General features: G+C 41.5%; 2 protein-coding genes across 7 annotated transcripts in view; both read left to right on the top strand.

Moving 5' to 3' along the window:
* Positions 1–3,123: 3,123 nt before the first annotated feature.
* Positions 3,124–16,173, top strand: KNSTRN (kinetochore localized astrin (SPAG5) binding protein). 4 transcript variants are annotated; one of them, XM_089523531.1, is made up of 9 exons: positions 3,124–3,259; positions 4,426–4,507; positions 6,986–7,118; positions 8,244–8,312; positions 9,483–9,582; positions 12,811–12,925; positions 14,027–14,082; positions 14,516–14,590; positions 15,356–16,173. In XM_089523531.1, the coding sequence occupies exons 2-9, from the start codon at positions 4,438–4,440 to the stop codon at positions 15,488–15,490; spliced, it is 753 nt and encodes a 250-aa protein (XP_089379657.1). In that variant the 5' UTR covers positions 3,124–3,259; positions 4,426–4,437; the 3' UTR covers positions 15,491–16,173. The 4 variants fall into 4 exon arrangements, with proteins under 4 accessions (XP_089379657.1, XP_089379658.1, XP_089379656.1 ...); XM_089523532.1 differs by lacking the exon at positions 3,124–3,259 and adding an exon at positions 4,098–4,157 and having other exon boundaries at positions 4,426–4,495; XM_089523530.1 differs by lacking the exon at positions 3,124–3,259 and adding an exon at positions 4,098–4,157.
* A 3,920-nt stretch (positions 16,174–20,093) lies between these two features.
* Positions 20,094–25,290, top strand: part of IVD (isovaleryl-CoA dehydrogenase) — an 84,906-nt gene continuing 79,709 nt past the window's right edge. For all 3 annotated transcript variants that reach the window (XR_016280974.1, XM_089521952.1, XM_089521950.1), the window contains exon 1: positions 20,094–20,244. Coding sequence is in view for 2 of the 3 variants with exons in the window: in XM_089521952.1 (XP_089378078.1) it covers positions 20,101–20,244 (144 nt within the window). In the remaining variant the exon portion in view is untranslated. The remainder of the gene's footprint in view (positions 20,245–25,290) is intronic.

Genomic DNA, 25,290 nt, shown 5'->3' with positions numbered 1-25,290 from the left:
CATTTACCATTGGCAAATGATACAGCAGTAGTGTGTGTCAATATGGCACTTGAAGAGGCCTGGAGCTATGACCAGTTCTGGAATGAGACACACAGTGACACTAGGGTAGATCCTTAGGGCAAAGATTTGTTGGCCCCATTCAGTGGAATGAACAGCAGAGTCCCAAACACAGCACAGCTGGCATACTAAATTTTGAAGTAAATTAATACATGTTGTCACCCCAGTAAATTAATTCAGTCTAAAGCCTAAAATGAGATAGCTTTACCCACTGCACAATCACGCAGAAGGATTTGCACCATTACCATCCTCATGGTAAAAGTCATCCTTTAGGTTTGCACTTAAGAGGTTAGCCTCTCTCCTCACAAAATTTCTCATGAAAGGAATAAATTTGGGGGAGGAATACGTGTGGCCCTCCAGGTATAGCTGGAATTATTCTTCTCCATTGGCTGCAATCTAACAACATCTGGAAGACCATATTTTGCCCACTCTGTTTTAGGATATCTGGTGGGGTGAAAGCAAGGATAGGAAAATCCAACTGATTGACTGAGGCTGCAGCATTAACTTCACCCAGTGAAAATCAGTGGAACAAGGTGAAAATTATGAGAATATACTCATAATCCTCATACAGCAGAAGATGAAATGCGGACCTGTGTGATGTCATGGATTTGTGTTTTATTTATTGTTATTTAATTTATTGGTTGTATATTAGAATATAAGGTAAAATGCTATTGAGAGGGGGAAGAGAATGAAAAGTTGGAGTTAATGCTAATTGGTGGAACATTTGAGGAGATTTGTATAAGGGTGGTTCAGTTAATCTAGGGTCTGAGTAGAGGGAAGTTAGAAAATGGTTTGAGTAAGATTAGGGTTGAGCTGAGAGAAGGGAGTTTGAATTAAGCAATTGATAAGGGTCTGAGTCACCTTAAAAGAAGTGTGTGTGTGTTTGTGTGGTGTTTTAAATGTAATAAATAATCTGTGGTGTTATGTATTGTTGTGTGCCTTCATGTCATTGCTTTTTTCTGAGGCTAAGAGGATATGGCTAGCCCAAGGTCACCTAGTGGGTTCCCATGGCCAAGCAAAACCCTGTGCTAGTTCAACACTTAAACAGCTATGCCACACTGGCTCTCATGTTTATTTTTATGTTTATGTTTAACTTCTGTAAATAAAGATTATATACACACACACAATGGGCAGGGACGTAGCCAAGGGGGGGACCCCCCCTTCCATTAGAAAAATGAATGGTGTGTGCTGCTGCTGCGCTGCCGCACCCAAGCCCCATTATAATGGTGGCACTTAGTCTGGACCCCCCCCTTCCTAAAATCCTAGCTACGTCCCTGCAATGGGGCTCGTACCTGCAGTGCAGCATGCCATGGGTGCGCACACCATTACCTTTTCCGGCACGTGGCTTTCAGCATAAGTTGAAAGCTGCATATGGCACGCCCACATATGCTGCAGTGCACTCTGTGTGTGTGTGTATACAAACATACACACACACATATATATATACATACATATATACAGAGCTGACCCTCTGTTTTTGTGAACTTGGGAGTCTGTGTCCCTCGGAGGGGGGACAAAATGGGGTGTGTGCTGCCATTCAAGCCAGTGGGGCTTGAATATTGATGATTTTTCATATTTGCAAGGGGGGGGGGTCTGGAACGGATCCGCCACAAAAATGGAGGGGTGACTGTATTTGGCCTCTGGAAATGCTATCTATCTGAGAGCTTGGATTCAGCCAAGGTGTTTGTGGTAGCAGCATTGAATATAGAGGGGTGGTGTCCATTGTAAACAGAAGTTATGTAAATCCTCAAAGATACCCTGAGGGATTTTTTTCTGTATCCAACCTTTAGATCTTATAATAAAAGACAGAATATAGTTTAATTTAAAAAAAACAACTGAAATCTCCTCTTTCCTCCAGTTGCTAAAGGCATGAAAGAGCTTAGCCTTTGAATTATGGTAATATTCCCTACCAAGAGAAAATGGCTCAGACTGAGTCCTCTTACACTTGCAAAAAAAGAAAGAAAAGAAAATCTTGTTTTTGCAGCAACTGTCAGTGTTTGCCTCCAGATAAATAAAAAGGCCATCACATGCCACATGTGCCCCCTGTGGGCCACTGAGCAATGGGATCCTGTATAAGTGATACTGGTGCTCATCTGGTACAGGACGGGCACCCAAGAGGGTCTGCATCTGGCAGTCGTCAGGCTTCCTCCACTCTTTCTTTCCTACCTTTGCATAACGCTGCTGCTTGACTAAAAGTTCAATTGGTGAAGGGTGGGAACAAGTTAGCTGCCATTACTGAGTATGAGATCCTGGAAGTTATACTGACTATAAAAGCCTGGTTATGCCATCAGGCCAGTCCTGCATTGGAAAGGCAGCCTCTGCATCTGTTCAAAAAGCAGAAGCTGTTTGTCTCATCCAAGGCTAGATTCTCACCACTGGAGCAAATGAAAACTCCAGCAGCTAGAGGCCCCACACAGCTGCTAATGCACATGTAGACAAACACACAAGTTTCTTGTAGTGGGATGGTGTCTAGACAGAAAAGTTCAGGGTGTGTTTGTTAACCTCTCTCCTCTTGCTGTTCCTAAGAATTGGGAGCATTTACATTCTACTATGGCCTTATGATGTAGTACTGGAGTAAATGAAAAGGGGGTAGCAAACGGGGAATTGCTGCTTCCAATAGGGCCCTGTCACACTACCGAGTTATCACACTATGATTCCACTTTAGCTGCTACGTCAACATCCTACAGATTCCTGGGATTTGTGGTGCAAGGAGGTTTACAATTCCCAGATAGAAAACTCCTCTAGTGCCTGCCCAGATTACAAAACCAAGGATCCCATAGGGTGCAACCATTGAGGTTAAAGTGGAAGCATAGTGCTAAAGGTGTATATGAAACATAAATGGATTGTGTTTAGACCTGGATTCCATTGTATATGAGGGAGACTCAACCTGGTACATAACTGCATTGTGTGAAATAATATTTATTTATTTATTATCCGCCCCTCCACAAGGTGGGGAACGACAACAAATCAATAATGAACAACATTAAAACTCATTTAACTTAGGCTGATTTTATCACACTGAGTTTTCCCTCAAAAAAACGGCTCCCAGGCAAATTGGAAGCTTCCAGTTTGGAAAAAATGGCCGCTGAAGCGACTTATGGGGCCCAAATTCAACCCTGGAGGCAACGGGAAGCTGTTTTGAGGGCAATGTCCGTGTGATAAAATCAGCCTAACTCCCGAATTTGGCTCAAATTCGGAAGAGGTAAGTCGGGCACCGGAGGCGGTGCGATAAAGGCCTATATTTCTCCTCTGGGGCCACTGTTTTTTTGTTTGCTTTCCATTCAGCATTAACCCTGCCTTTGCACTTTCATCTCGCAAAAAGCACAAATCCCTGAGTTCCACAGGATGCGGCCGCAGCACTGAAAGTGGAGTCACCCCGCATTCGTTTCCACGGTGTAGACACACACTCAGAGGCTGCAGAAATCATCCTGTGGGAGACCGCTTTGACTGCCCAGGCTCAGAGCTAGGGAATCCTGGGAGCTGTAGTTTATGGTGGCACCAGGGATCTCTCTCTCTGACAGCGAAGGCTCAATGTCTCACAAAACTACAGTTCCCAGGATTCCCTAGCATTGAGCCAGGGCAGTTAAAGGGGTCTCAAACTGGATTATTTCTGCAGTCTGTTTTGGGCCACACTCTCCGAGGCTGAAGAAATAATCCACTCTGAGACCCCTTTAACTGCCCTGGCTCAATGGTAGGGAATCCTGGGAACTGTAGTTTTGTGAGACATTGAGCCTTCTCTGTCACAGAGAGAAAGAGCGAGGGCTCTGAGGCCACAACAAACTACAATTCCCAAGGTTCCCTCGCACTGAGCCAGGGCAGCTGAAGCGCCTTCGACGTTCTACTGTGCGCGAGGCCAACAAGCAAGCCTCCCCCTCCTCCTGGCATTCCAGGCGCGAGACCAGTTTTCCTGGCGGAAGCAGGGCGTTTGAAGCCACAGCGAGGCGGGACTATTATTTAGCGCATGCGCGTTCGCGTCTTTTCCCGACCTGCTCTGGGCCAGGCTTGCCAGTTTCAAACTGCGGCGCCAGGCAGCCAGGGAAGAAGAGGAAGAGGGAAGCCTCTGCTGAGGAGGAGGAGGAGCTCTCTGTGAATTGCTGAAGGTTTGAAAGTCAGGAAAACTAATGGCCTCAGTACTTTCTTTGGCCAATTTGGGGGGCTCTACCTGTGGCTGCATCCACACTGGAAAGATAACCCAGTTTGGCACCGCTTTAATTCTTTTTCCGGCTCAAGGCTGTGGAATTCTGGGAGTTGGAGTTTGTTGTTGTTCTTCTGGCTTGTTTCCTTCCTTGTGCTTGGACATGCCCTCCTTCCCCTCCCTATACCTCTGTGGCAGGTAGTCACTGGCAGTATTTCCTTCCTATCTTCTAGGTTCTGAATATCATGGAAAGTGAGAAGTCTAGGATCCCTCTCTACAATTTTCAGCAAAGGAAGACAGTTGGCATTCTCAAAGGTTTCTTACCCTTTTAAGTTTAAGTTCACAGTACATGTTTTAATGAACTTCAGACATCTTTGCAGTGCTAGCACACAACAACTGGCTTTTTGTGACTGGACACTTTTGTAGTAACAACCATTGGTCATACATTCTGTATTTTCTTACCCTCTGATCACACTGTTTACCACATCTGTGTGGAAATCTGCCAACTGAAGGTTATTTCTTTGTGCATCAGATGAAGTGGGATGTTCTCATGGAAGCTTATGCAATAATTTTGGCATGCAACCACATGCCAAATATGTCACAGACCTCTGTTGGGGGCTGCATTTCCACTGCAGAAATAATGCAGTCTGACACCGCTTTAACTACCATGGCTCAGTGTTCTGGAATTCTGAGATCTGTAGTTTTGTGAGATACTAAACCTTCTCTGTCATAGAGCTCTGGTGCTACAACAAACTACGAATCTCAGGACTCCATAGCATTGAGCCATGGCAGTTAAAGTGGGGTCATACTGCATTATTTCTGCAGCACAAGTGCAGCTGTAGTGTTTTTTCTCTCTCTGTACTCCAGACTGTTTGAACAAACTACTTCCAAAGGGAGTTTCAAGGGTTTCTCTCATTTATGTCATTTTAAGAAAAAGAATAATCATACGGGAGTTTCTCTTGCTGTTCCTCCATTGCTGCAGACCAAGGGACAGAGATCTACATCTTTCCCAAGCCCTCAATATAAATGCAGAGGACTTGGAGGAGAGCTAGAGTCTCCTTCACTTGCTTGGGTGAAGGACTGGGCTCGAAAAGAGATGGTGGGAGAAATCTTGGCAATGGATGTTTTCCACAAGCCTCACCCTGATTGAAGCAAATATCCAGTTGTTTTCGGAGGCCTCTAATATTAGCTGTAGGCTGTGGCAGAGTCTTAGTTCACTTGTTTGGGTTTTTGAAGAAGGGAAGAAACAATGGGAGGAGGGTTTTTAGCCCTTGTTTATAGCTTTCCACAAGTGAAACAAGACAGAGGAAAAAGGACTTACACACACACAGCAGCCTGAATAATGATGCCATACATATCAATCCCTAAAGTAAATCTAGTCCTGTTACAGACAGGCCAAAATAAAGCTGCTTTGCGTCACTTTGGAGGTATGGTATTTCAATGATGCATGAGTCCTAAGAGTCCAAAAGCCACACCAAAGCTGCACTCCAGTCCTTAGGACTGGAGCGTGGCTTTGATGCAGCTTTTGGACTCTTAGGATGCATGCATCATTGAAATACCATACCTCCAAAGTGACTCAAAGCAGCTTTATTTTGGCCTGTCTGTAACAGGCCCTAGTTTATTGGAACTTACTCCCAGTCAGGCAAGTGGATATAGGACTGCAAACTTAGCCTTTTAGGCTGCTGTAATTCCTCAAGGGATACTTGGGAAGAATGATGGGGAACTTCTGGTACTCTGAATGTCATTAGACTGCAAATCATATCGGCCCTAGAGATGTAAAATTTCCGGAAATTTTGAAGCTATGCAAAAAACAAACACCCTGTTTTTATTTTAGAAAATGAATTTTGTGGAACAGTTATAACTTTAGGAATGTGATGTTATACATAATATGATACAATACACTGTAGCACAGAATTAACAAGTATGGTATATCAAAAGTACTGTACAGTTCAATCAGAAATATTCACAAACTGGATTCAATATTTAAAATTATTCATTTTACAAATGGAACTGAAAGATCCTGAACTTAAACAACATCTTTGGTTTTGCCACTTTATTAGAAGCAAACACAAAACAAAACAAAAAATCCAGCATCGACGTTAGCAAAACAGAGAAAATAATTTTGTCTCATCTAGCCTTACATGGTATCGAGTAGACATACAGTACTCATTCCCAATTTAAAAAAAAGTGAAGGAAAGGATACTGAGTCCAGGAATTGCTATGATCTGGTGTCCATTCTACTTCAAAGACGTTTTCCTGGTATAAATTTTTAGAAATAATTTTGGGGTAGTAAATATATGAGCATCTTCTTTTATTTGACATTTGAAAAATATATATTGTAAAATCCATTTTTTTTTTATTTCATAAAAAAATTCCACAGGAAAAGGGGCTTTGGGGAAAAACCTGGGGTTTTTGGATTCCCTCCCAGGGCTTTCACATATCTAGTCACTCCTTTCCAAAACAGCCAGGGCAGAGGGAAGAATACACTCCTCACCTGTGCCCTAGAATGTGAAATTATAGAAGTCATGGAACACTTTTACCATTAAGATTAGTATTTTTACTAATTAATTCAATTAGTATTGAGACAGTATTTCTACTGTCAATGGAAGACTTGGCTATTTACTCAGATATTTGACTGATAACTTTTGTAAATGTTGATGCTGACAGCTATCCTTTTAACAAATGGCTTTTGATGGATTTTATTTTTATTCTATTCTGTTACTGTAGTTGTTGGTTTTAGTTCTTCTTTAACCTCTTTTTTTAGCACTAACTAAACATATTACTTATTTGCAGACCCACCAATGTTGGTTCATTCAAAAAACCAAGGTCTCAACAAAGTGGTGGACCTAAACCCACTGAAAGATGCTGATTTTAATTTTGCTGTAAACATTCCTGTATCTCTTGCCTCCAGAGACCCAAACCAAAGGTAAAGTAAAAGTACACTTCTAGCATTGAAAAGCCTCTGTGGTGGCCCACTGGTTAGGTCCTTCAGATATGGGGAGGGATTATGGTAGTTGCATTCCAAAAACATCTGGAGGGCCATATTTGTTCATTTCTGCTCTGCATTTACAGATAGGGGAGCAGCACTTGTTTGTGATCTGGATGAGAGCTTTCTCCATGCCAATGTGGACTTCAGAGCTTCTTGCCAACTTGTCTCCCTCTCTGGGGTCCTCCCATTAATAATAAAAATATTTGGCCTGTTTACCAGTTGACTTTAGTCTTCCATCCTTAAAATGTTTACAGGGTTGTTGTTGGTTTTTTAATCTAGTACCCTCTCGCTTTTATTTTTGATGTTCTCTTATTTTTCATATTTAACTTGCATTTTATTAATCTTAAATCACTGTAAGTCAGAGTGGACTTGAAGCCACATAAGAACAACAAAATAGGGTCAGAATTGTAAACTGCATTGACCATTTCTTTTAATAGTAAATAATTTTAATAAGTTTTACTATCCACCTTTTTAACATTAAGTGTGAACAGTGAATTTGCTTTCCATTGTGTTTGATTAAATATTCTATCCAAAGAGCATGGAAGCATTACTTTCATCTCTAAAAGTAGTTTTTCAAAGTTCTGTTCAGATGGTCTTTAGTAATTGGATTTAAAAAGTATAACAATGTTGTGGCACCTTAAAGATTTACGTTTTATTTGGCATAAATGTTTGTGCCAATGAGAATAGCTATATATATTTATACATACAAACACACAGACACACATATGCACATAATCTAAAGTGGGGAGGGGTGGAAGTGATAGCACAGAAATGCAAAAGGTATCATCATAGGGATGATCTTAACAATTGTCATTATCGTGGTTTTGGGCAGTGATCCTAGCATAGATATCACATTAACACACAAATGATGATCATCACCATTAGACTCTGTTGTGTTTTTGGTGCAACAAATTAGCTTTGATACTGCTCTCTGAGAAATTTGTTCAGAATAATAAATATACTTGTGGAATGAAGTTATTGTTCATACATGGATTGCAGTTTGGGTTTTAGTTGTTATCGTGTATACATGTACAAATACCTCTCTATTCTACTAATGTTCAGGCCCCCAAAGCTAGGTAAGAACATAGTGCCTCAGCCTCCTAAGAAAGCCATGACAGCAGCTGCGCGCAGGTGAGTGCCTCTGAGCAACATTTCTTACTTTCTTCTTTTTATGCTTTCCCTCATCAACTGCCCTTTACAGCAAGATTCTTTATATGAATTTCATTTAAACCAAGTAATGAAATTACAGTCTTGTCTTGCAAAAGTCAGTTATTATGCAAACATAGTTCTCTGTACTTAAGCAATGATTTCTGAATGTTAAACAAACATTAAACTGCTGTACTGTCTAAACTTTTGGTTATGTGAGATTGGTTCTCTAGAGTTAATTCAGATTACGTTCCTGCTGTGAGTGTATTGAACACTGTAACTCTGAGAGTTACAAGTAGGTAAATAGGTAATTTATAGTGATGGTAGGATGCATTGTCAGCCTTCCAGCCTACCAAGGGCTGCACCTCATGGTTCCAGGTTTCCAAATTTGCTATGGTATGGTAAATCCTCCCATTTTTCCTTTAAACATGTGCCCTAAGCTCATTTGCTCTTTAGGAGGTTGACTTGAAAGCAAGGTTCATGTTCCTTGGGTACTTTCTTAAAGGAAAATAGCGTGGAGAGTTGATAGTTTGCTGCCATTGGCCCTCTTTGCTGTCTTTCAGTCAGCAGGCAAAGACCTTTTTATTCCAACAAGTTTTAAAACAAAGTGTTTAAAGAATGGGCTGGAAGTGCTGCATTGTTTTAAACTGAACTGTTTTAATTGCCTTTTATCTTTAATTGTATTATACGTTTTTAAACATAGGTTTTAATCATTTTAATATTGTGAATAGTTTAATTTCATTTGCTGATTTATTTATTTATTTCTATCCTGCCTTTTCCCCAGTTTGAGACTTAATGTGGCCTATAATGATTAAAAACCATTTGTTAAAAATCCAGAAAATACAAAAGTTAAAACAATTAAGCAACCAGAAAAAAATAAAATCAGGTTAAAACATACATCATGAAAACACATGTGCACACCAGCACAAGAAATAGCAATATCCAGCACGTTGTGAAAGATGTGTAAAATAATAATAATAATACATTTTTGATAGTTGTGTTTCTTGATCAGGGCCATGAATGGGGAACACCTTAAGCTACAATGTCTTTGCATTCATCTCTCAATCTGTGGTGCAGTGAGTGTTCTTAGTTTCAGTGCTAAAGGTAGACAAAAGAGCTATCTAGGATAATTCACTGATACGTTTAATCTTATAGCCCCACAAACAGATACAGAAGGGAGGCAGAGCTCAGGAACAAGAACAAGCTGCTGGAGTCTGTTAAATGTGAACTGAGCATAAAGTTGGCAGGAATCCAGGTAGGGAGGAAAACATGGGTCTTTTTATATCTGCTGTGTGTGGCATACTGTGCTTTCAGAGATCTGCAACTTTGATGGATGCCTTGAAAAGGGAAGCCTGTCTTTATTCTCCAGATGCTGCTCTGATTAAACAGAAGTGCTGAGTGTACAAGCAGCAATGTGTAGCAGTGGGAAAGTGTAGCCATGCAGGGCTGTTCTGCCACCCCCAGAGCCCCCCTATAGTCAGTTTTGGTTTTTTTGAAATAAATTTACCCCCCAAATGCTTCCCTTATCAGAAAATGAAGAAAACTGACTTTTAAATCACTTCAGCTCCATCTACACCCCAGGATTAATTCATTAATTATTTAATACCACAGTAACTGTTTTGGCTCAATACTATGGAATTCTGGGACCCCTGGTGCAACAACAAATTACAGTTCCCAGAATTCTATAGCATTGAGCCATGACAGTTAAGGTGGTATCAAACCAGATTATTTCCACAGTGTAGATGCAACCTTCCAGTAGTGTAGTCTTTTCATTTGTTTTTTAAAAGAAGCCTTTCCTGGGCCTAAAATTACTTGGGGAGCAGAAAATGTGGCAAAAATACCGGACACCCCTGGGTAGAGGGCATTTGGGGGGGACACTTTTATGAGGGGGCACAGCAGGAGGTGTGCCCCTCCAAGGTCTCTTGTGCAGTCCCTTGGCCTCTGATAGCTGCTTACACCTGCAATAGATGGATCAAGAGTACACTGTCATATCCACATCTCATCTGTGTGAGACGCATTTGTGCAGGGGTTCCCAGTGTGTCACACTGGTCCATCCAAGAGGGCAGGTGAATCTATGGTGTAGGAAAACAAAGGCTCAGGACAACCTTGGTAGGTAGACATGACTGGTTGGATCAAAAACAAATGAGTGAAAAGATTATTGGACTGGAAACACTACAAGTGGATTGTAGTCTTAAATCATTCAGGAGCAATGTGCATGAAGATAAACTTTGCCTGCTATGTGTATGTAGCTAATTCTCTTTTGTATGTCTCCTTGGGAGGATTTTGCCCTGGAAGGTGTTATAAAAGAGCTATCAATTGTTCAAGTAAATATTAGAACTTCTTTCATGAAGGTCTTATACCATATCTTCAGGCAGTTATTTCAAAAGAGAACTATGGTCATATCTGTTTGCCAGAGCAAAACTTTTCACTCCACAGAGACAAATGTCATTTTGACAGTCTTGTACCTTCACTGTTGCTGTTGTACAGGATGGAAAATTCTATAATCCTATATGCTACATGGTCCATTCATATAGTGTTTGCATGCAGTTAGATTAATGGGGCAGAGAAGGGATCAGAGGAGCCATAGGACAATATTAGGGTAGGGTTACTTCAATATTTGGAAAGTATTTTATACAACAGGCAATGATAGCAGAGGTGTCTGGGTGCAAAGTGGAATAGGAACTGGAAAAATTGGGACAGGTACATACTGCATTCTATAATCTGCCCCTAACTGCATAAAACTACGGTATATGCAAAATATCTATACAACATTTTTATTGTACATGCTTTGTATTCCATTTAGTCTGTTCCAACATGCCCATCAACCATTGTCAACACAGTTAATCGTAAGGGATGATGGGAGATGCAGTCCAACAGCATCTGAAGCATTGTTGTTGTGTGCCTTCAAGTCATTTTCATGGCAATCCTTGAGGCTGAGAGAGTGTGACTTGCCCAGGGACTTGCCCAGTGGGTTTACATGGACATGCTGGGATTTGAAACCTGGTCTCCAGATTCATAGTCTAATGCTTGAAACCATGACACCATGCTGGCTGGATGGAGGACTGCCAACAAATCTCAAACCACTATACAACAGTGGCTCCTATCTGAAGCACACCCTGCTATAATCCTAATGAAAATTATATCGTGATATTGAGATCTTACTGTCAAATGAGCTGGTGCCAGTACAAGCAGCCTCTTTGCTCAAGGACATGCCATGGCTAACATTAAGCACACGACTGGCCCTTTTTAGTTCACCAATAGCAGTTACAGGAGATGATGCTGTAAATTGGGACAACTTTGTGGAGTGACATTAGCCCTTCACCTCGGCTGTGTCCCCAGTGTGCATTGCTCCCTTTTTTCCAAGTGTGGCTGCTATTTGAAGTTTTACGTTGCTGCAAATCCAGTAGAATGATGGTGGGTCAGATCTGTCATGTGAAGGGCAAAAGGATAATCTCGCCTCTCACATCACTAATCTGGATCTCTTGCAGCTGCTGTCTGGTAAACCAAAAAGCAAGCATGCAAAATGCCAGTTGCATGCTTGATGTTGTATATGCTTTGGTCCTGTGAATCAAGCAGCATCTTGTTCCTTTATCTATTCCAGTTTATCTAAAATCACCTGACACCATGAGAATTCTTGGAGTTCTAGTATAAAAGACTAAATTTCAAAGTTGAGGGGATTCTAGGAGTTTTAGTCAGAAAGCATAACTTTTCCAAGCTCTGCTCATTAGGCTGTAAAGCAGTGGTTCTCAATCTTCCTAATGCTGTGACCCTTTAATACAGTTCCTCATGTTGTAGTGACATATACACACCCCCAACCGTAAAATTGTGGTGTCTCAGTTCCTAAGACCATTGGAAATATTTGTTTTCTGATGGTCTTAGGCAACCCACAGGTTGAGAACCGGTGATGTAAAGAGTTCTAAAAAGATAATGTATAATGGCACATTCTATGTATTCTAGCTCCTTTTCAAAGCTCCATCTACGTGTTAGCTATGTGTGTTACCAGCTTTAACAGGTTTGAAATGTCAAACCAAAAAATTTAGTGCTTAGAAAGAAATTTCTCATGTAACTGACCGGTTAAAAAAAGAATAATCTCATATACTTTCCCTGCACATCAAAATTGGGAATTTGCTTTCCTTTATTGTATAGTTCTTTACTCCCTTTCCACTAGGCAAGACAGCCTAATACAGTCAGCCCTCCTTATCCATGGATTTTTTTTATCCACGGATTCAAGCAGCCACAGCTTGAAAGTATTTAAAAAAGTATAAATTCCAAATAGCAATCGTTGATTTTCCATTTTATATTAGAGAAACCCTTTTCCTTTTCAATTATATTTAATGGGACTCGAACATCCATGGATTTTGTTATCCACTGGTGCTTCTGGAACCAAACCCCAGCAGATAACAAGGGCTCACTGTACTTTTAGAAACAATTGAACACTTAATAGAAAAAGATACATCCTACTGTTTGCTCTCTCTGTTTGAAGAAAGAGATAAAAGAGATGAAGGAACATAATGATAGTCTGGAAAAAGAAAATCAGAAGTTGAAGAGATTTCAGGAAAGCTGCATGTTGGTCTTGGAAACAAGGAATTGTGATCCAGGTAAACATGAAATATAGAAAGTTCTCTGCATTTTCCAGCATATGGAACTTCTCCCCCCCCCCACCTCACTGATGTTTTTCTCCACATTGTTTTCCCCAAACGTCTAAGTCACATTGAGCCTTTTTTACTTGACTTAAAGTGAGTGCATGGAAGGTGAATGGGTAGAAGCAGGTATATGCTACTCAATACTGGTACAGCTGTATGAGCATAGCTCCTGATCACATGGAGCATCTACACACCTTTAGCCCTGTACAATTGTTGATGCTGCATTTTCAGGTATCCTACTCTACTATGTGGTGAATTTGTGGGCAGAGCCAGGGCGTATTGGGAGTAGAGTGTAGGTCCACACATTCCATGTACCTTGGTATAAGCATATGAAAGGTATGAGTTAGATTTCAATACAGATTAAAAGTAAATGTATAAAAAAGTGTGGTGGGGGAGTCTTTAGCCTTCCAGATGTTGGGATACATCTAGTCAGCACAGCGGGGAATCATAGCAGGTTGAGACCAACAGCTTCTGGAGGATCAAGTTCTCCATCCCTGATATGAAACTACCTTAACACTGAGTTGACCCTTTACTAGTCCAAGGTTATCTGCATATGGGCACCAACTCCTTGAAACCAAGGACAAAACACATCCCAACTTCTGTTCTTTTAGTTGGAGGTGTCACAGGCTGAGGCTTCTATGTGCAAAGTATGTGCTACTGAGCTGTAGGTCTTCCCCATGTGATTCCCCTCTCATCTATTCAGTACTATATAATTACCAATTCAGGGTTGTGGTTAAGAGTGCTGAACTGGCCAGATCCATGTTCTAATCCTCACTGACCCTCTCCCTCTCATTGTGACTTACTGGCGAGGAAAGAGGGATCCATGTAGATGGCCTTGAAAGTATTTGAGGACAGGGAGGATGTCCATATATAACAAATAAATCCTTAAACAGATTTTTGGGGCTTTTAAAAGTATGGGGCTGGTGTCATGCTTCTAGTAAATTCATAGGAAACTGATCGCTTATTCATTATACTGTGTTTCTCCTGACATGGGACCAAAAGTGGACAATGATTTTGTCTTTGGATTCTAATGAAGCATTTGAACATCAATTACAGGAGAAAAGATCTTGGAAGACGAAGAGGAGAACAAGAAGACACAAACTGAGATAATGGTGAAGATGAATTGGATTTCTCTTGCCTAGGGGAAAAAACTGATCCTAGGACTATTCCAAGACATTTTGCTACCTGATGGTGCTTCCCATTCCATATTTAACAGGCAACTTGAACTAGCAGTTGCATGTTATTTCAGCAGTGGTAACTGAATGACATCCTCCACTACTCTAGAAGGCTGCAGTTGAGCTCAGCAGGTGCAAGGCAAGCTGTATGGGACGCACTATTCTGTCTGCCATCACCTTGCTGGTCCTTTCTGCCCACAGTATCTACTGTCTGATGCAGCTACCTCATTCTGCCTAATGATAAGGCTTTTCCTCCTTGATCCCCAAAATCTCACTTGTTTGTTCCTACATAAATTTATTTTGTAATGTAAGAGAGTATTAAATAACTCATTTACATTTTGAAAATTGTGCTCATGTTTTATTCTTTCAGGACTTATCAGAGAAGCTTAATGCTGATCTTCAACTGTTTGTCGAAATGGCTAAAGAGCAAAAAGAGAACTTTCAGGTAAAACTTGAACTTCTTTTTCTCTTGACATTACTGCCAAGTAAAACTATTTTCAAAGTATTATACCCCCTACTCAGTCTTCAAGCATATATCTGCATGATAGCACTACACAACCTACCTTTGTCTTAAGGTCATGTTTCTTCTTTTATTTTGCCTGTTTTATGGATGTAAAGCTATATATGTACATAATCCTCAGATTTCATTTGGCAAGGGTGGAGCAGAGGGACTGAACTAATGTCTTTGGGATATAAGGTGGTCCTCTTCTGAAAATGATTGTATAGCTGTTACAAGATCTTTCTTACCCAGAGGGCCAAATTCACTTCTGGGTAGGTAGGTAAGATTCCAGGCATGGGTGAGACCAAAGATACCAGCATACTTTGACTTAAGGCTCTCCTTGCCAGTAATTCTGTTTGAAGAGGCATGTCAACCTAGGATGGGGAAAACCCATACTGAATCTTAGAAACCACCAAGCAATAATAGTAGGGAAGGAGATATGGCCCATCTTGGAAAGCCCAAGAGGCTAATCTCACCACTCTCTCCCAACTGCAAACACATTTTTTTAACAAATCAGTGTGGTGTAGTGCTTTGAGTGTCGAAGCAGGACTCTGGGGTGTTCAAATCCCTGCTCAGGCATAGAAAGCCATTGGGTGACCTTGGGCAAATCACACTCTCTCTTCCTAAGAGGAAGGGAATAGCAGATCTCTGAATAAATCTGCGTCAACTTAAAGGCAAGTAACAACTCCTCTGACTTTTATTTCTGCTTAGAACACACAAATGAAGTGGAAGCAAATAGAGGAGGAAGAGGCCCACTTCCTAGAGCAGCAGCAGCGTTCTCACAAAGAAATTGAAGATCTTTTGGCTCTCTTGAATCAGGACAACCACTCCTTGGATTCATCATAGAAAAGGCTCCAGCAACAAGGACTTTCATTATTTTAATGCAAAACATGCATTTTATCAATGTACTTTGACTACTTCCAGTGCTCTTATTTTTGTTTTCTTAAAGATAATGTTTGTTCAAACTACAAGTGGAACTTATTTTGTATCTGTTCCAAATCAAGAGTGGATCAAGGGCCTCTTTCTCTTGCACTTCATGGTCTGTTAGGAGACTTGCCTTTTTGCCACTTTACTTGACTCTTGCGTCATGCTTTTAATACAGTTTTTTGTTATAAATAATTCCTTCACATTAATAGAGCTGCAGACTTGCAATGTTTAGTTTTCTTATGAACTGTATTTGTTTTATTGCATTTGTGCAAACGTATCCTGAAATTGACCATTTAGCAGCTTAAAAGTAACAAGTGGGGAAAACATTTAGGCTGGTGGAGTAATCAGATTTAGCTTCAGAAGCAGGACTAAGGTTGATAAGATGTTGGTATGCTCCAATTTCCACCAACCTCAGCCAGTCTCAGCAATAGTTAGGCATGTTTGGAATTGTAATGCAAAAATATCTGGAAGGTCAGATGCTCCCTGCCCATGTTCTAAAGAAACTGGTGGGGGTAATCATGAATAGGTGTCAAAATGCAAGTGTACCTTTGTCCAATTGTTTAAAATAGATTTTAGTAATAGCTAGATGGGAGGAAGTACAATACGTGTAAATTTAATACGTTAAATGCTATCAATAAAGCTTTATATATTTCCTAAAAGCCAGAACTACCAAAATGCTGACAGTACCAGATCATAGCAACATACCTTAGACTGCAGTTTCCATTATTTTGTTGTTATGGGGACTAGATTTACCTAAAACTAGATTTTCTTACATTCTAACCAGAGCTTGATTATGTTACATTTTGGATTACAGGTTTGCAGTTTGCATGTATTCCTCAACTCAGCCTTGAAACAGGTTCCCCAGGAACAAAGCTCCAATAACAGGTAGAGAAAGTAAAATTGAAGGTTGCCATTACACTGAATTACACTGAAACAGAGCTTGGAAAAGTTATTTTTAGACGAACTCTCAAACCCCCACTTAATAACTTTGGCTAGCTGGGGGATTCTAGGAGTTGTAATCCAAACTCAAGGCTGAGTTGAGGAATACATGCAAACTGCAAACCTGTGTCTTCAGGGGGAAATGTTTGGAGGAACACAATAAAGGACAGGCGGAATTATTGAGTTAAAGGAACAAACTATTTCAGTCTTCTACTCTGTTGTGTTATGAAAACCAATATGAACATGAAAAAATGACTACTGCCTGTCTGGCTAGGTAGCAGTTACATTTGTTTAAAATGTTTGACATGGGGAGGGAAGAGATAGATAGGCATGTTTCCATAAAGCAAACCTTAAATGAGCCATGGGAAATTATGGGCAATAGCTGCTATATTAGAGCCATGTGGTCTAGTGGTTTGAGAGTTAGACTACAATTCAGGAGATCACGGTTCAAATGTATTAGGCCATAGAAACCCACTGAGTAACTTTGGGCAAGTTGCATTCTCTCAGTCTCACATGAAGGCAACCTACTCTGAGTCAATCTTGCCAAGAAAACCCCAAAGGCCTTAGGGCTGTCAGAAATAACTGGAAGGCATACAACAACAAACTGGTAAATTAAACTTTTGTGTTGATCATTTTTAATTATGTTAAAGGTCTTCAGAACTTGCATATACATCAATAGAAAGGGTGTTCTCTTTTGGGGCCTCTATGAAAAGGCCCTATGCATATGTTAAACAATTTGATTTTAATAACCATTTGAGAAAAGCCCCTGAATTACACTGCAGCAGCCTTATTTAGGTGAAGGTAGTCCTTCAAGCCCTTTGGGCTTTAATGAGTCACATCAGAATTTTAAATTGGATTTGGAAACTTATTGTAAGGTCATGACATTCATGCAAAGTACATATTTGTGTGTCTTAGCCCTTGGCAGCATCTGGGCAGATGGTCTACAAATGACATCTTGTGAAAAGCATTCCTGTCTCCTGGTCATAGTAGTATATGACTACCAGAAAGTGGTGTTGCTGATGGTGTAGAAGAAAACAATCCCACCAAGTATTGGTTTAGAAACCACTCGTTTCTCCATATTCTGTTCTGACAGTGGCCTCTTGTCCTAAATACAGATTTCTCACCAGAATTATCAGATGTAGTGGCACTCCCATGCCCTTAAAAGTCATCCATAGTTATTAATGATCTATGCCGTAAAATGCATTTCGGTTTCTTCATTATTTCAATTTCTTCACTGTCGATGTATTCCTTCCAAGGCCATTATTTTTGTTTTCTTTACTTTCAGCTGAAAGCCTGCCTTTGCACTTTCCTCCTTGACCTTCCTTAGTAATTGTTCCAAGTCTGTGATGTTTACTGCCAATAGTATGGTGTCGTCCACATATCAAGATTGTTAACATTTCTTCCTCCTATCTTCACTCCTTTCTCTAAATTTAAACCTGGTCTTCCTATGATATTGTCTACATACAAATTGAACAAAGAGGCTGAAAAAATGTAGCCTTGCCTGACCCCCTTTGCCCCGGGTAACCAGACACCCTCCTTTTCCAGGATATGCCCTACATTTCAACCTTCTGTCCACCAGGAATTCCAAAACGTCCTCCATTTATTCCTCCATTTTCAGCATTACTAAGAGGCATGATTTTGCATTTCTATGAATGTTTTCTCTTGCCGGCCCCTATTCCTGGGATCGCCTCCCTGTAAACTTGCAGACTGCGTCTTCTCTTGCCCTTTTAAAATCCAAACTGAAAACTTTTGTTTTGTTTGGTTTTCTAAAACTTTAGGAATGTAATGCTCTTTCAGTTAATGCGTTTTATTTTTTACTATAATTGATTTATTCTGTATTTTGTGTTTGTATTATTATTATTGTTATTAACCTTTATTTATAAAGCGCTGTAAATTTACACAGCGCTGTACATACAATCTTTTTAATTAGACGGTTCCCTGCTCTCAGGCTTACAATCTAAAAAGACATGACATAAAAGGAGAAGGGAAAGGTGGTGGGGCTAGTAGGCTAATACATATAAAGTACATAGCAATACAGGAAATGGTTCGATAAAACAAGCATCAAAAGAACATCAAATAGCAAGCGACAATTATGCAATGCCTGGGAACGCTTCTCTGAACAGGATGGTCTTCAGCTCTGTTTTGAAGCTGGTTAAGGAAGTGATGGCTCTTGCTCGCAGGGGAAGAAGGTTCCAGGAGTGAGGGGCAGCGAGTGAAAAGGGGCGAATCCGAGATGGGGCAGAGGAAATCCTGGGCTGAGACAGCAGACCTTGACTACCAGAACAGAGGGCCCTAGTGGGAAGGTATGGGGAAATAAGGTCTGATAAGTAGGGAGGGGCCAGCCCATGGAGGGCTTTAAACGTGGACAGCAGGAGCTTATACTGAATGTGGAAAGGGAGTGGGAGCCAGTGAAGGGATGCCAACACAGGAGAGATATGGTCAGAGCGGTGGGTGGATGTGATAATGCGTGCAGCTGAATCCTGGACAGAAATTAAAGGACGGAGGTGAGAGAGAGGAAGCCCAGCCAGGAGGATGTTGCAGTAATCGAGTCGTGAGATCACTAAGGCATGGACCAGGATCTTGGCAGTAGAGGCAGAGAGATATGGTCGGATTTTGGCAATATTGTATAAAAAGAATCTACAAGCCTTGGCTGTGGTCTGGATCTGGGGGATACATGACAAAGAAGAATCAAAGATAAAAACAAGACTGTGGGCTTGCTGGACTGGTTGAATAGAAATGTTGTCCACAGAGACAGAAAAGGAGTGTTGAAGGGTGGGCTTAGGAGGAAAGACAAGAAGCTCCGTCTTGGACATGTTGAGTTTCAAACGCCGATGGCGCATCCACTGCGAGACAGCTGTGAGGCAAGACGAAACTTGCTGTTCAAGCCTTGGAGAAAGGTCGGAGATGTGTGTAGCTTTTTTTAAATTGTAGTTTACTACTGTATTTCACTATTGCAATTTATTACTGAATTTTAATATTTTATATTGAAGCGCCACGTAGATCACAGTAGCAACAACTAGAAGTGTTTTTAGCTTTTATTTGGTCATGTCCTACATTTTTCTTGAATGTCCCTCCATTTTGCCTCATCTTCCTTTTAGGGTTAGGGCACTGGTCACCCTGCCCTTGCCTATTGGAAGAGGGTCCAAAACACATTGCAGAAATAATCCACATTGAGACCGCTTTAACTGCCCTGGCTCGGTGCTAGGGAATTCTGGGAAGTGTAATTTTGTGAGACATTTAGCCTTCTCTGTCAGAGAGAGCTCTGGGGCCACAACAAACTGCAATTCCCAGTGTTCCCTAGCATTGAACCAGGGCAGTTAAAGTGGTGTCCAACTGGATTATTTCTGCAGTGTGGCTGCTGGGACAGAGAAAGCAGAGGCCATCCCAGAGGGCCAAAGGGCCTTCCTCTATCTATCCTCTGTTCCCAAGAGAGGGAAAGTTCTTCGGGTTGCCTCAGGCAGAGTGTCTGGGCGTTGATTGGCTCTCGCTCCCCTCCCTCGAATCTGATTGGGCAGCCGGGCACACCCTCCTCCGCGCTGATTGGTGGAAGCGGCGGCCTGGCCTGACTCCGTCCTGAGGGGAACAACAAAATGGCGGCCGCGGCGCTGGTGAAGAGAGCTGGGTCTGGCTGGGCTCGGAGTCGCTTCGTGGCCGGACTCCTGCAGCCCCTGCGAGGCTGCGCGGGAGTCTCCCTAGACGACGCGGTGAACGGGCTGGACGAGGAGCAGCAGCAGGTGATGCCTCGAGCGGAGGAGGGCTTGCTCTCGCAGTGCAAGCTTTGCCGGGCTTCGCTTCAGGTTTCAGGTGTGTGCCCTTTAAGGGTTTTGGACTTCAATTCCCAGAATCCCGTGCTGTTGGCCAACATGGCAGAGGCTTATGGGAGCTGAAGTCCAAAATCTCTTAAAGGGCCACACAGTTTGGGCAGCACTGCCTGATGGCGTGGCGTTTCGCTTGGACGAGTTCCTTTTTTTTTAGCTTAGACCAACCAGCTGTCTATGCTTTAATTTCAGCCAAAAGGCCATTGGGTAAAAGTTACTTTTATGTATTTATTTGTGACTGAAACTCGGAAGGTCTCTCTAGAGAGCATCTTCACACTAGACATGCTGCCTGCAAATTGCAAAAAATGGCTTTTAAAATAAATTAAAATTCTTCTCTGAGTGGAGAGGGGTGCAAAATGACCAACTACTTGCTCAGCTGACTGGGGGATTCTGGGAATTGTAGTCCAGAAAAGTAACAGTCCCAACCTTTAGCAGGGAAAATCCCTCTTCGCTGCCTCTGTCGATGGGGCAAAGGCAAAGGCGGCCGAAATGGTGAAGGGCCTGGAAGCCATGCTGGGCCAAAAGTAGGAACATGAATTTCAACAGGGAGAAATGTAAAAGGTACAGCATTTAGGCAGAAAAAAATGAAATGTGTAAATATGGGATGGGGGACACTTGGCTTGACCACAGTACATGCGAGAGGGATCTAGGAGTCTTCTAAGACCACAAGTTGAACGTGAGTCAACAGTGCGATGCAGCAGCTAACAAGGCCAATGCGATTTTAGGCTGCATCAATAAAAGTATAGTGTCTAGATCAAGGGAAGTAATAGTGCCACTGTATTCTGCTCTGGTCAGGCCCCACCTGGAATATTGTGTCCAGTTCTGGGCGCCACAATTCAAAAAGGACATTGAGAAACTGGAGCGTGTCCAGAGGAGGGCGACTAAAATGGTGAAAGGTCTGGAAACCTTGCCCTATGAGGAACGACTCAGGGAGCTGGGGATGTTTAGCCTGGAAAAGAGAAGGTTAAGAGGTGATATGATAGCCCTGTTTAAATATTTCAAGGGATGTCATATTGAGAATGGTGCAAGCTTGGGACCCAGAACAATGGATGCAATCTATGAAGGGCGGGGTATAAATACCATAAATAAATAAATTACTATTATTATTATTATTATACATTATTTATATAGCACTGTAGATTTACACAGCGCTGTACATACAATAAATATACGAAAGGAAATTTCACCTCAACATTAGGACGAACTTCCTAACCGTAAGAGCTGTGTGACAGTGGAACTCATTCCTCAGAGAGTGGTGGAGTCTCCTTCTTTGGAGGTCTTTGAGCAGAGGCTGGATATTTGTCGTGGTTGCTTCGATTGTGAGTTCCTGCATGGCAGGGGGTTGGACTAGATGGCCCTTGGGGTCTCTTCCTACTCTACGATTCTATGATTCTCAAAATCTTCCCTTTGAATGCTCATGTGGCTTTCAAGGCTCTTCTCATGTGGGACCTGGAGCTGTTCCTTGTTGTTGTTGTTGTGTGCCTTCAACTTCTTTCCAGCCTAAGGCGAATATCATGGGGTTTTCTTGGCAAGGTTTGTTCAGATGGGATTTGCCATTGCTGACCTCATTGGCTTAGAGAGTGTAACTTGCCCAAGGTCACCCAGTGGGTTTCATGGCCAAGCTGGCAATTGAACCCTACTTAGGAGGATGTATCTGGAGCAATAGTGGTTTGAGTGTAGCTTAAATTGGGAGAGATTCCTGACAGATTAAAAAGGAAATGCTTCAGATATTGCATAATTAAACTTTAGAAGTTGGGAGCGTAAGCCACTTGGGAGCCTGTCATAGGAGAAAGGTGTGTGATATAAAACACATAAGAAGTTTGGATGCACTTGGGATCTCACACAACTTCTGAGAAACTGTTGCCATTTGCCCAACTGTTTTTACCCTGGCATGATGCTGCTGCCAGTTTCCAACAACAGTGCTTTTGGGCAGTTTGAGTTTCTTCCTTTCTCTTTGCCATTGAATTAACCACCAGCAGCTCCCATATTTTTGATATAGTGATAGGACAAGACTTCTGAGACTGAATAGCACTTGAAGGTAGACCCTCAGCTGTTATCACTTACTTTTAAAAGATTGCCACTTATAGTTTCATAGACGTGAAATGGACTGAGCACCCTTTATTTAGGAATAAATGTGGTGGTGCTTGTGTGAGGCCAATTCTTTTAAGAGTTTATTTTATTGTGTTTTGACACAGGCACTTTTACATTCTGCTAATTCAGAATGGTTTGCTAATTTTTTTTAGCAACTCCCAGTGCAAGCTAACATTTCAACTTCATCCAGAGTACTAGAATTTCATTCTTTTATCCCTCTTTTTAACCAATAATGGCCAAACTAAACCATAGTGTGGCTTTGTGGGTATGAGTTGAGGTCCTTTTACAAAATATAAGTTATGGAGGTTGGGAACCTTTTTTCTTTGGTGTTTTATTTGTTAACTCTCAATCTCACTCTCACCCAGCCCTGCTTTGAGAAATGACTTTTGTAACTAACAACGAGCAACTCATCAGACAGGAAAGAATGTAGTCAAGATCCTATTCAGCCTTCTTCCCTGGAATCATATTTGGAAAGGGACCACAAGGGCCATCTAACCGAACCCCCTGCCATGAAGGGATATACACTGCTGAACAATGGCCCTCAACCTCTTATCAAAGTCCTCCAAGAAAGGAGAGTCCACCAGCCACTGAGGCAGTCCATTTTTTGGCTGTACAATGGTAATCAAATGGCACCAGCGAACAGCTCTGCCTCCCAGGGGCCACTGATGGGCAGTGTCTAAAATGTTTGAGAATCATTGCTGGGGTAAGGCCTTGCTCAGGGAGGTACTGGATATTATGAGCCCACGTAAAGCATTCAACTATGACTCTGGGAACAGGGTTCAAATCCCCACTCACTCATGCAACCTACTGGGTGACCCTAGGCAAGTCACACTGTCAAAGATTCAGGATGGCAATGGCAAACCCTCTCTGAAGAAACTTGCTCCCCCCAAAAAACTGTGATAGGTTTGTCTTAGGATCACCATAAATTGGAAACAACTTGAAGGCACCCAGCAACAATAATCTCAGGTCTACATAAACCCTTTTCTGCTCCTTTCGCCATTCTCTTGTTTAAATAGAATCATAGAATCGTAGAGTTGGAAGAGACCGCAAGGACCATCCAGTCCAACCCCCTGCCATTCAGGACATCACAATCAAAGCATCCCTGACAGATGGCCATCCAGCCTCTGTTTGAAGACCTCTAAGGAAGGAGACTCCACTACACTTCGAGGGAGTTTGTTCCACTGTCGAACAGCCCTTACTGTCAGGAAGTTCCTCCTAATATTGAAGTGGAATCTCTTTTCCTGGAGCTTGCATTCATTGCTCCGGGTCCTAGTCTCTGAAGCAGCAGAAAACAAGCTTGCTCTCTCCTCAATATGACATCCCTTCAAATATTTAAACAGGGCTATCATATCACCTCTTAACCTTCTCTTCTTCAGGCTAAACATCCTCAGCTCCCTGTCATTCCTCATAGGGCATGGTTTCCAGACCTTTCACCATTTTATGACAGTATAAAGGGCTGTATTTTACGCATAGCATGTCTTTTTGGTACAAAGTACAGATAATTCAGAATCACATGATGTTCAGCTCCAAATGTTTGGAAATGTTAGAAATCTTCCATTCATTCATTCACTTGCTCTACTCTGATTTATTAAGCTATTACAATCCAAAGCGGCTCAAGTAATTCTTCCTATTCTTGCAAGATAGTACTCTCAGTAAAATAGCATGCTGAACTCGTTTTTCACTCTGGAAATTAGATGATTTAGAGCTGACCAGCCTTGCAAGAAGTGACCATTTTCTGAACATAAAGGGAAGATATTTCCACTGCCTTTTCTCCTTCTAGAAGCACTTTAGCATGAATCAGATGCCTTTAAGGAAAGGAAAAGATCAGTTTTCATGGCATTCGTTTGTTCCTTGAAAGAGTAGGCAGCTAATTTTGGAAGGAAAATATGGTAAAATCTCAGTTGATATTTTTGGTGGTTGCAATTCTATTGAAGGATTTAAAAGGAAGTCGAAGGAGAAAATCTCAATTTCAATTAGATTCTAGGGTGGCATCACTCTGTTTATATTTTGGAGGCAATAAAGTCAGTCATCCATATCCACGGATTCTTTATCTACAGATTCAACCATCCATGGCTTGAACATATTAAAAAATACATACATTTCAAAGAGCAAACCACTATTTTATGTAAGGGGCACCATTTTTACTACACCATTGTAGTATCCATGGGGGTTCCTGGAATCAAACTCCAGTGGATACCAAGGCCCCATTGTACTGTGCGTTCTAACTTGGAAAGTCAAGTTCTACTGAAATTGATAAGTGTTCTAAGTAAACATGTTCTTTTTTAATAAAACTATTTGTGATCTGTCTTTAGCGCAAGCAGTCACACAGCTGTTTACAATTAGGTAGATATGTTTTAAGTTCAACTAAATACAGACAATACTGTAAATCAAAATCAGTAAAGGTTAAGGTTAAGGGTTGGGGGAAATGCCCTATATTTGGAGAGGGATCAATATTGTTTACTAAACGTGGAGTGGAGTGGCCTTTTTTTCTATGCTGTGGAAGTTTCAGGGTTATTTTAGGTGCAGGTAAATAGTTCAGTTCCTATTTAACTAGAAACTGAACTGGAAAGCAACTTCCTGTTTATTTCTTAATTAAGGTCTCTCCTAGGCCTGAAACAGCTCAGCCTCTTCATCTTGGCCAGATTGTCCCCCCTCCGGGTGTGGGGAGTAAAATAAAAGAATAAAAAAACCAAAGGGAGTACAGTCCTCTAAAGCCCTCCAAAGGGTTAATGTAACTCCCCCCAATACCTGTCAGCTATCCACTCCTGATATAGCAATAAAACAATAATAGACTTGGTGGGATGAAGAGGGCTGTTTTTCAAGACCAGACATGAAAAGAGAGTATGGGATTTTCTGGAGAAGTAATTCCAC

Source organism: Sceloporus occidentalis, unplaced genomic scaffold (assembly GCF_023333645.1).
Source record: "Sceloporus occidentalis isolate IW3139 unplaced genomic scaffold, rSceOcc1.0.p SCAF_4, whole genome shotgun sequence".
NCBI lineage: Eukaryota > Metazoa > Chordata > Lepidosauria > Squamata > Phrynosomatidae > Sceloporus > Sceloporus occidentalis.
Note: the sequence above shows the minus strand (reverse complement) of the source record. Positions and strands in the feature narration are given on the sequence as shown.

Bases quoted from the DNA above. Each gene is read 5' to 3' on its own strand.
- KNSTRN (XM_089523531.1), top strand. From the start codon at position 4,438: ATGGAAAGTGAGAAGTCTAGGATCCCTCTCTACAATTTTCAGCAAAGG. The intron at 4,508-6,985 runs GTTTCTTACCCT...ACTTATTTGCAG, and splicing joins GACAGTTGGCATTCTCAAAG to ACCCACCAATGTTGGTTCAT. The intron at 7,119-8,243 runs GTAAAGTAAAAG...ACTAATGTTCAG, and splicing joins TCCAGAGACCCAAACCAAAG to GCCCCCAAAGCTAGGTAAGA.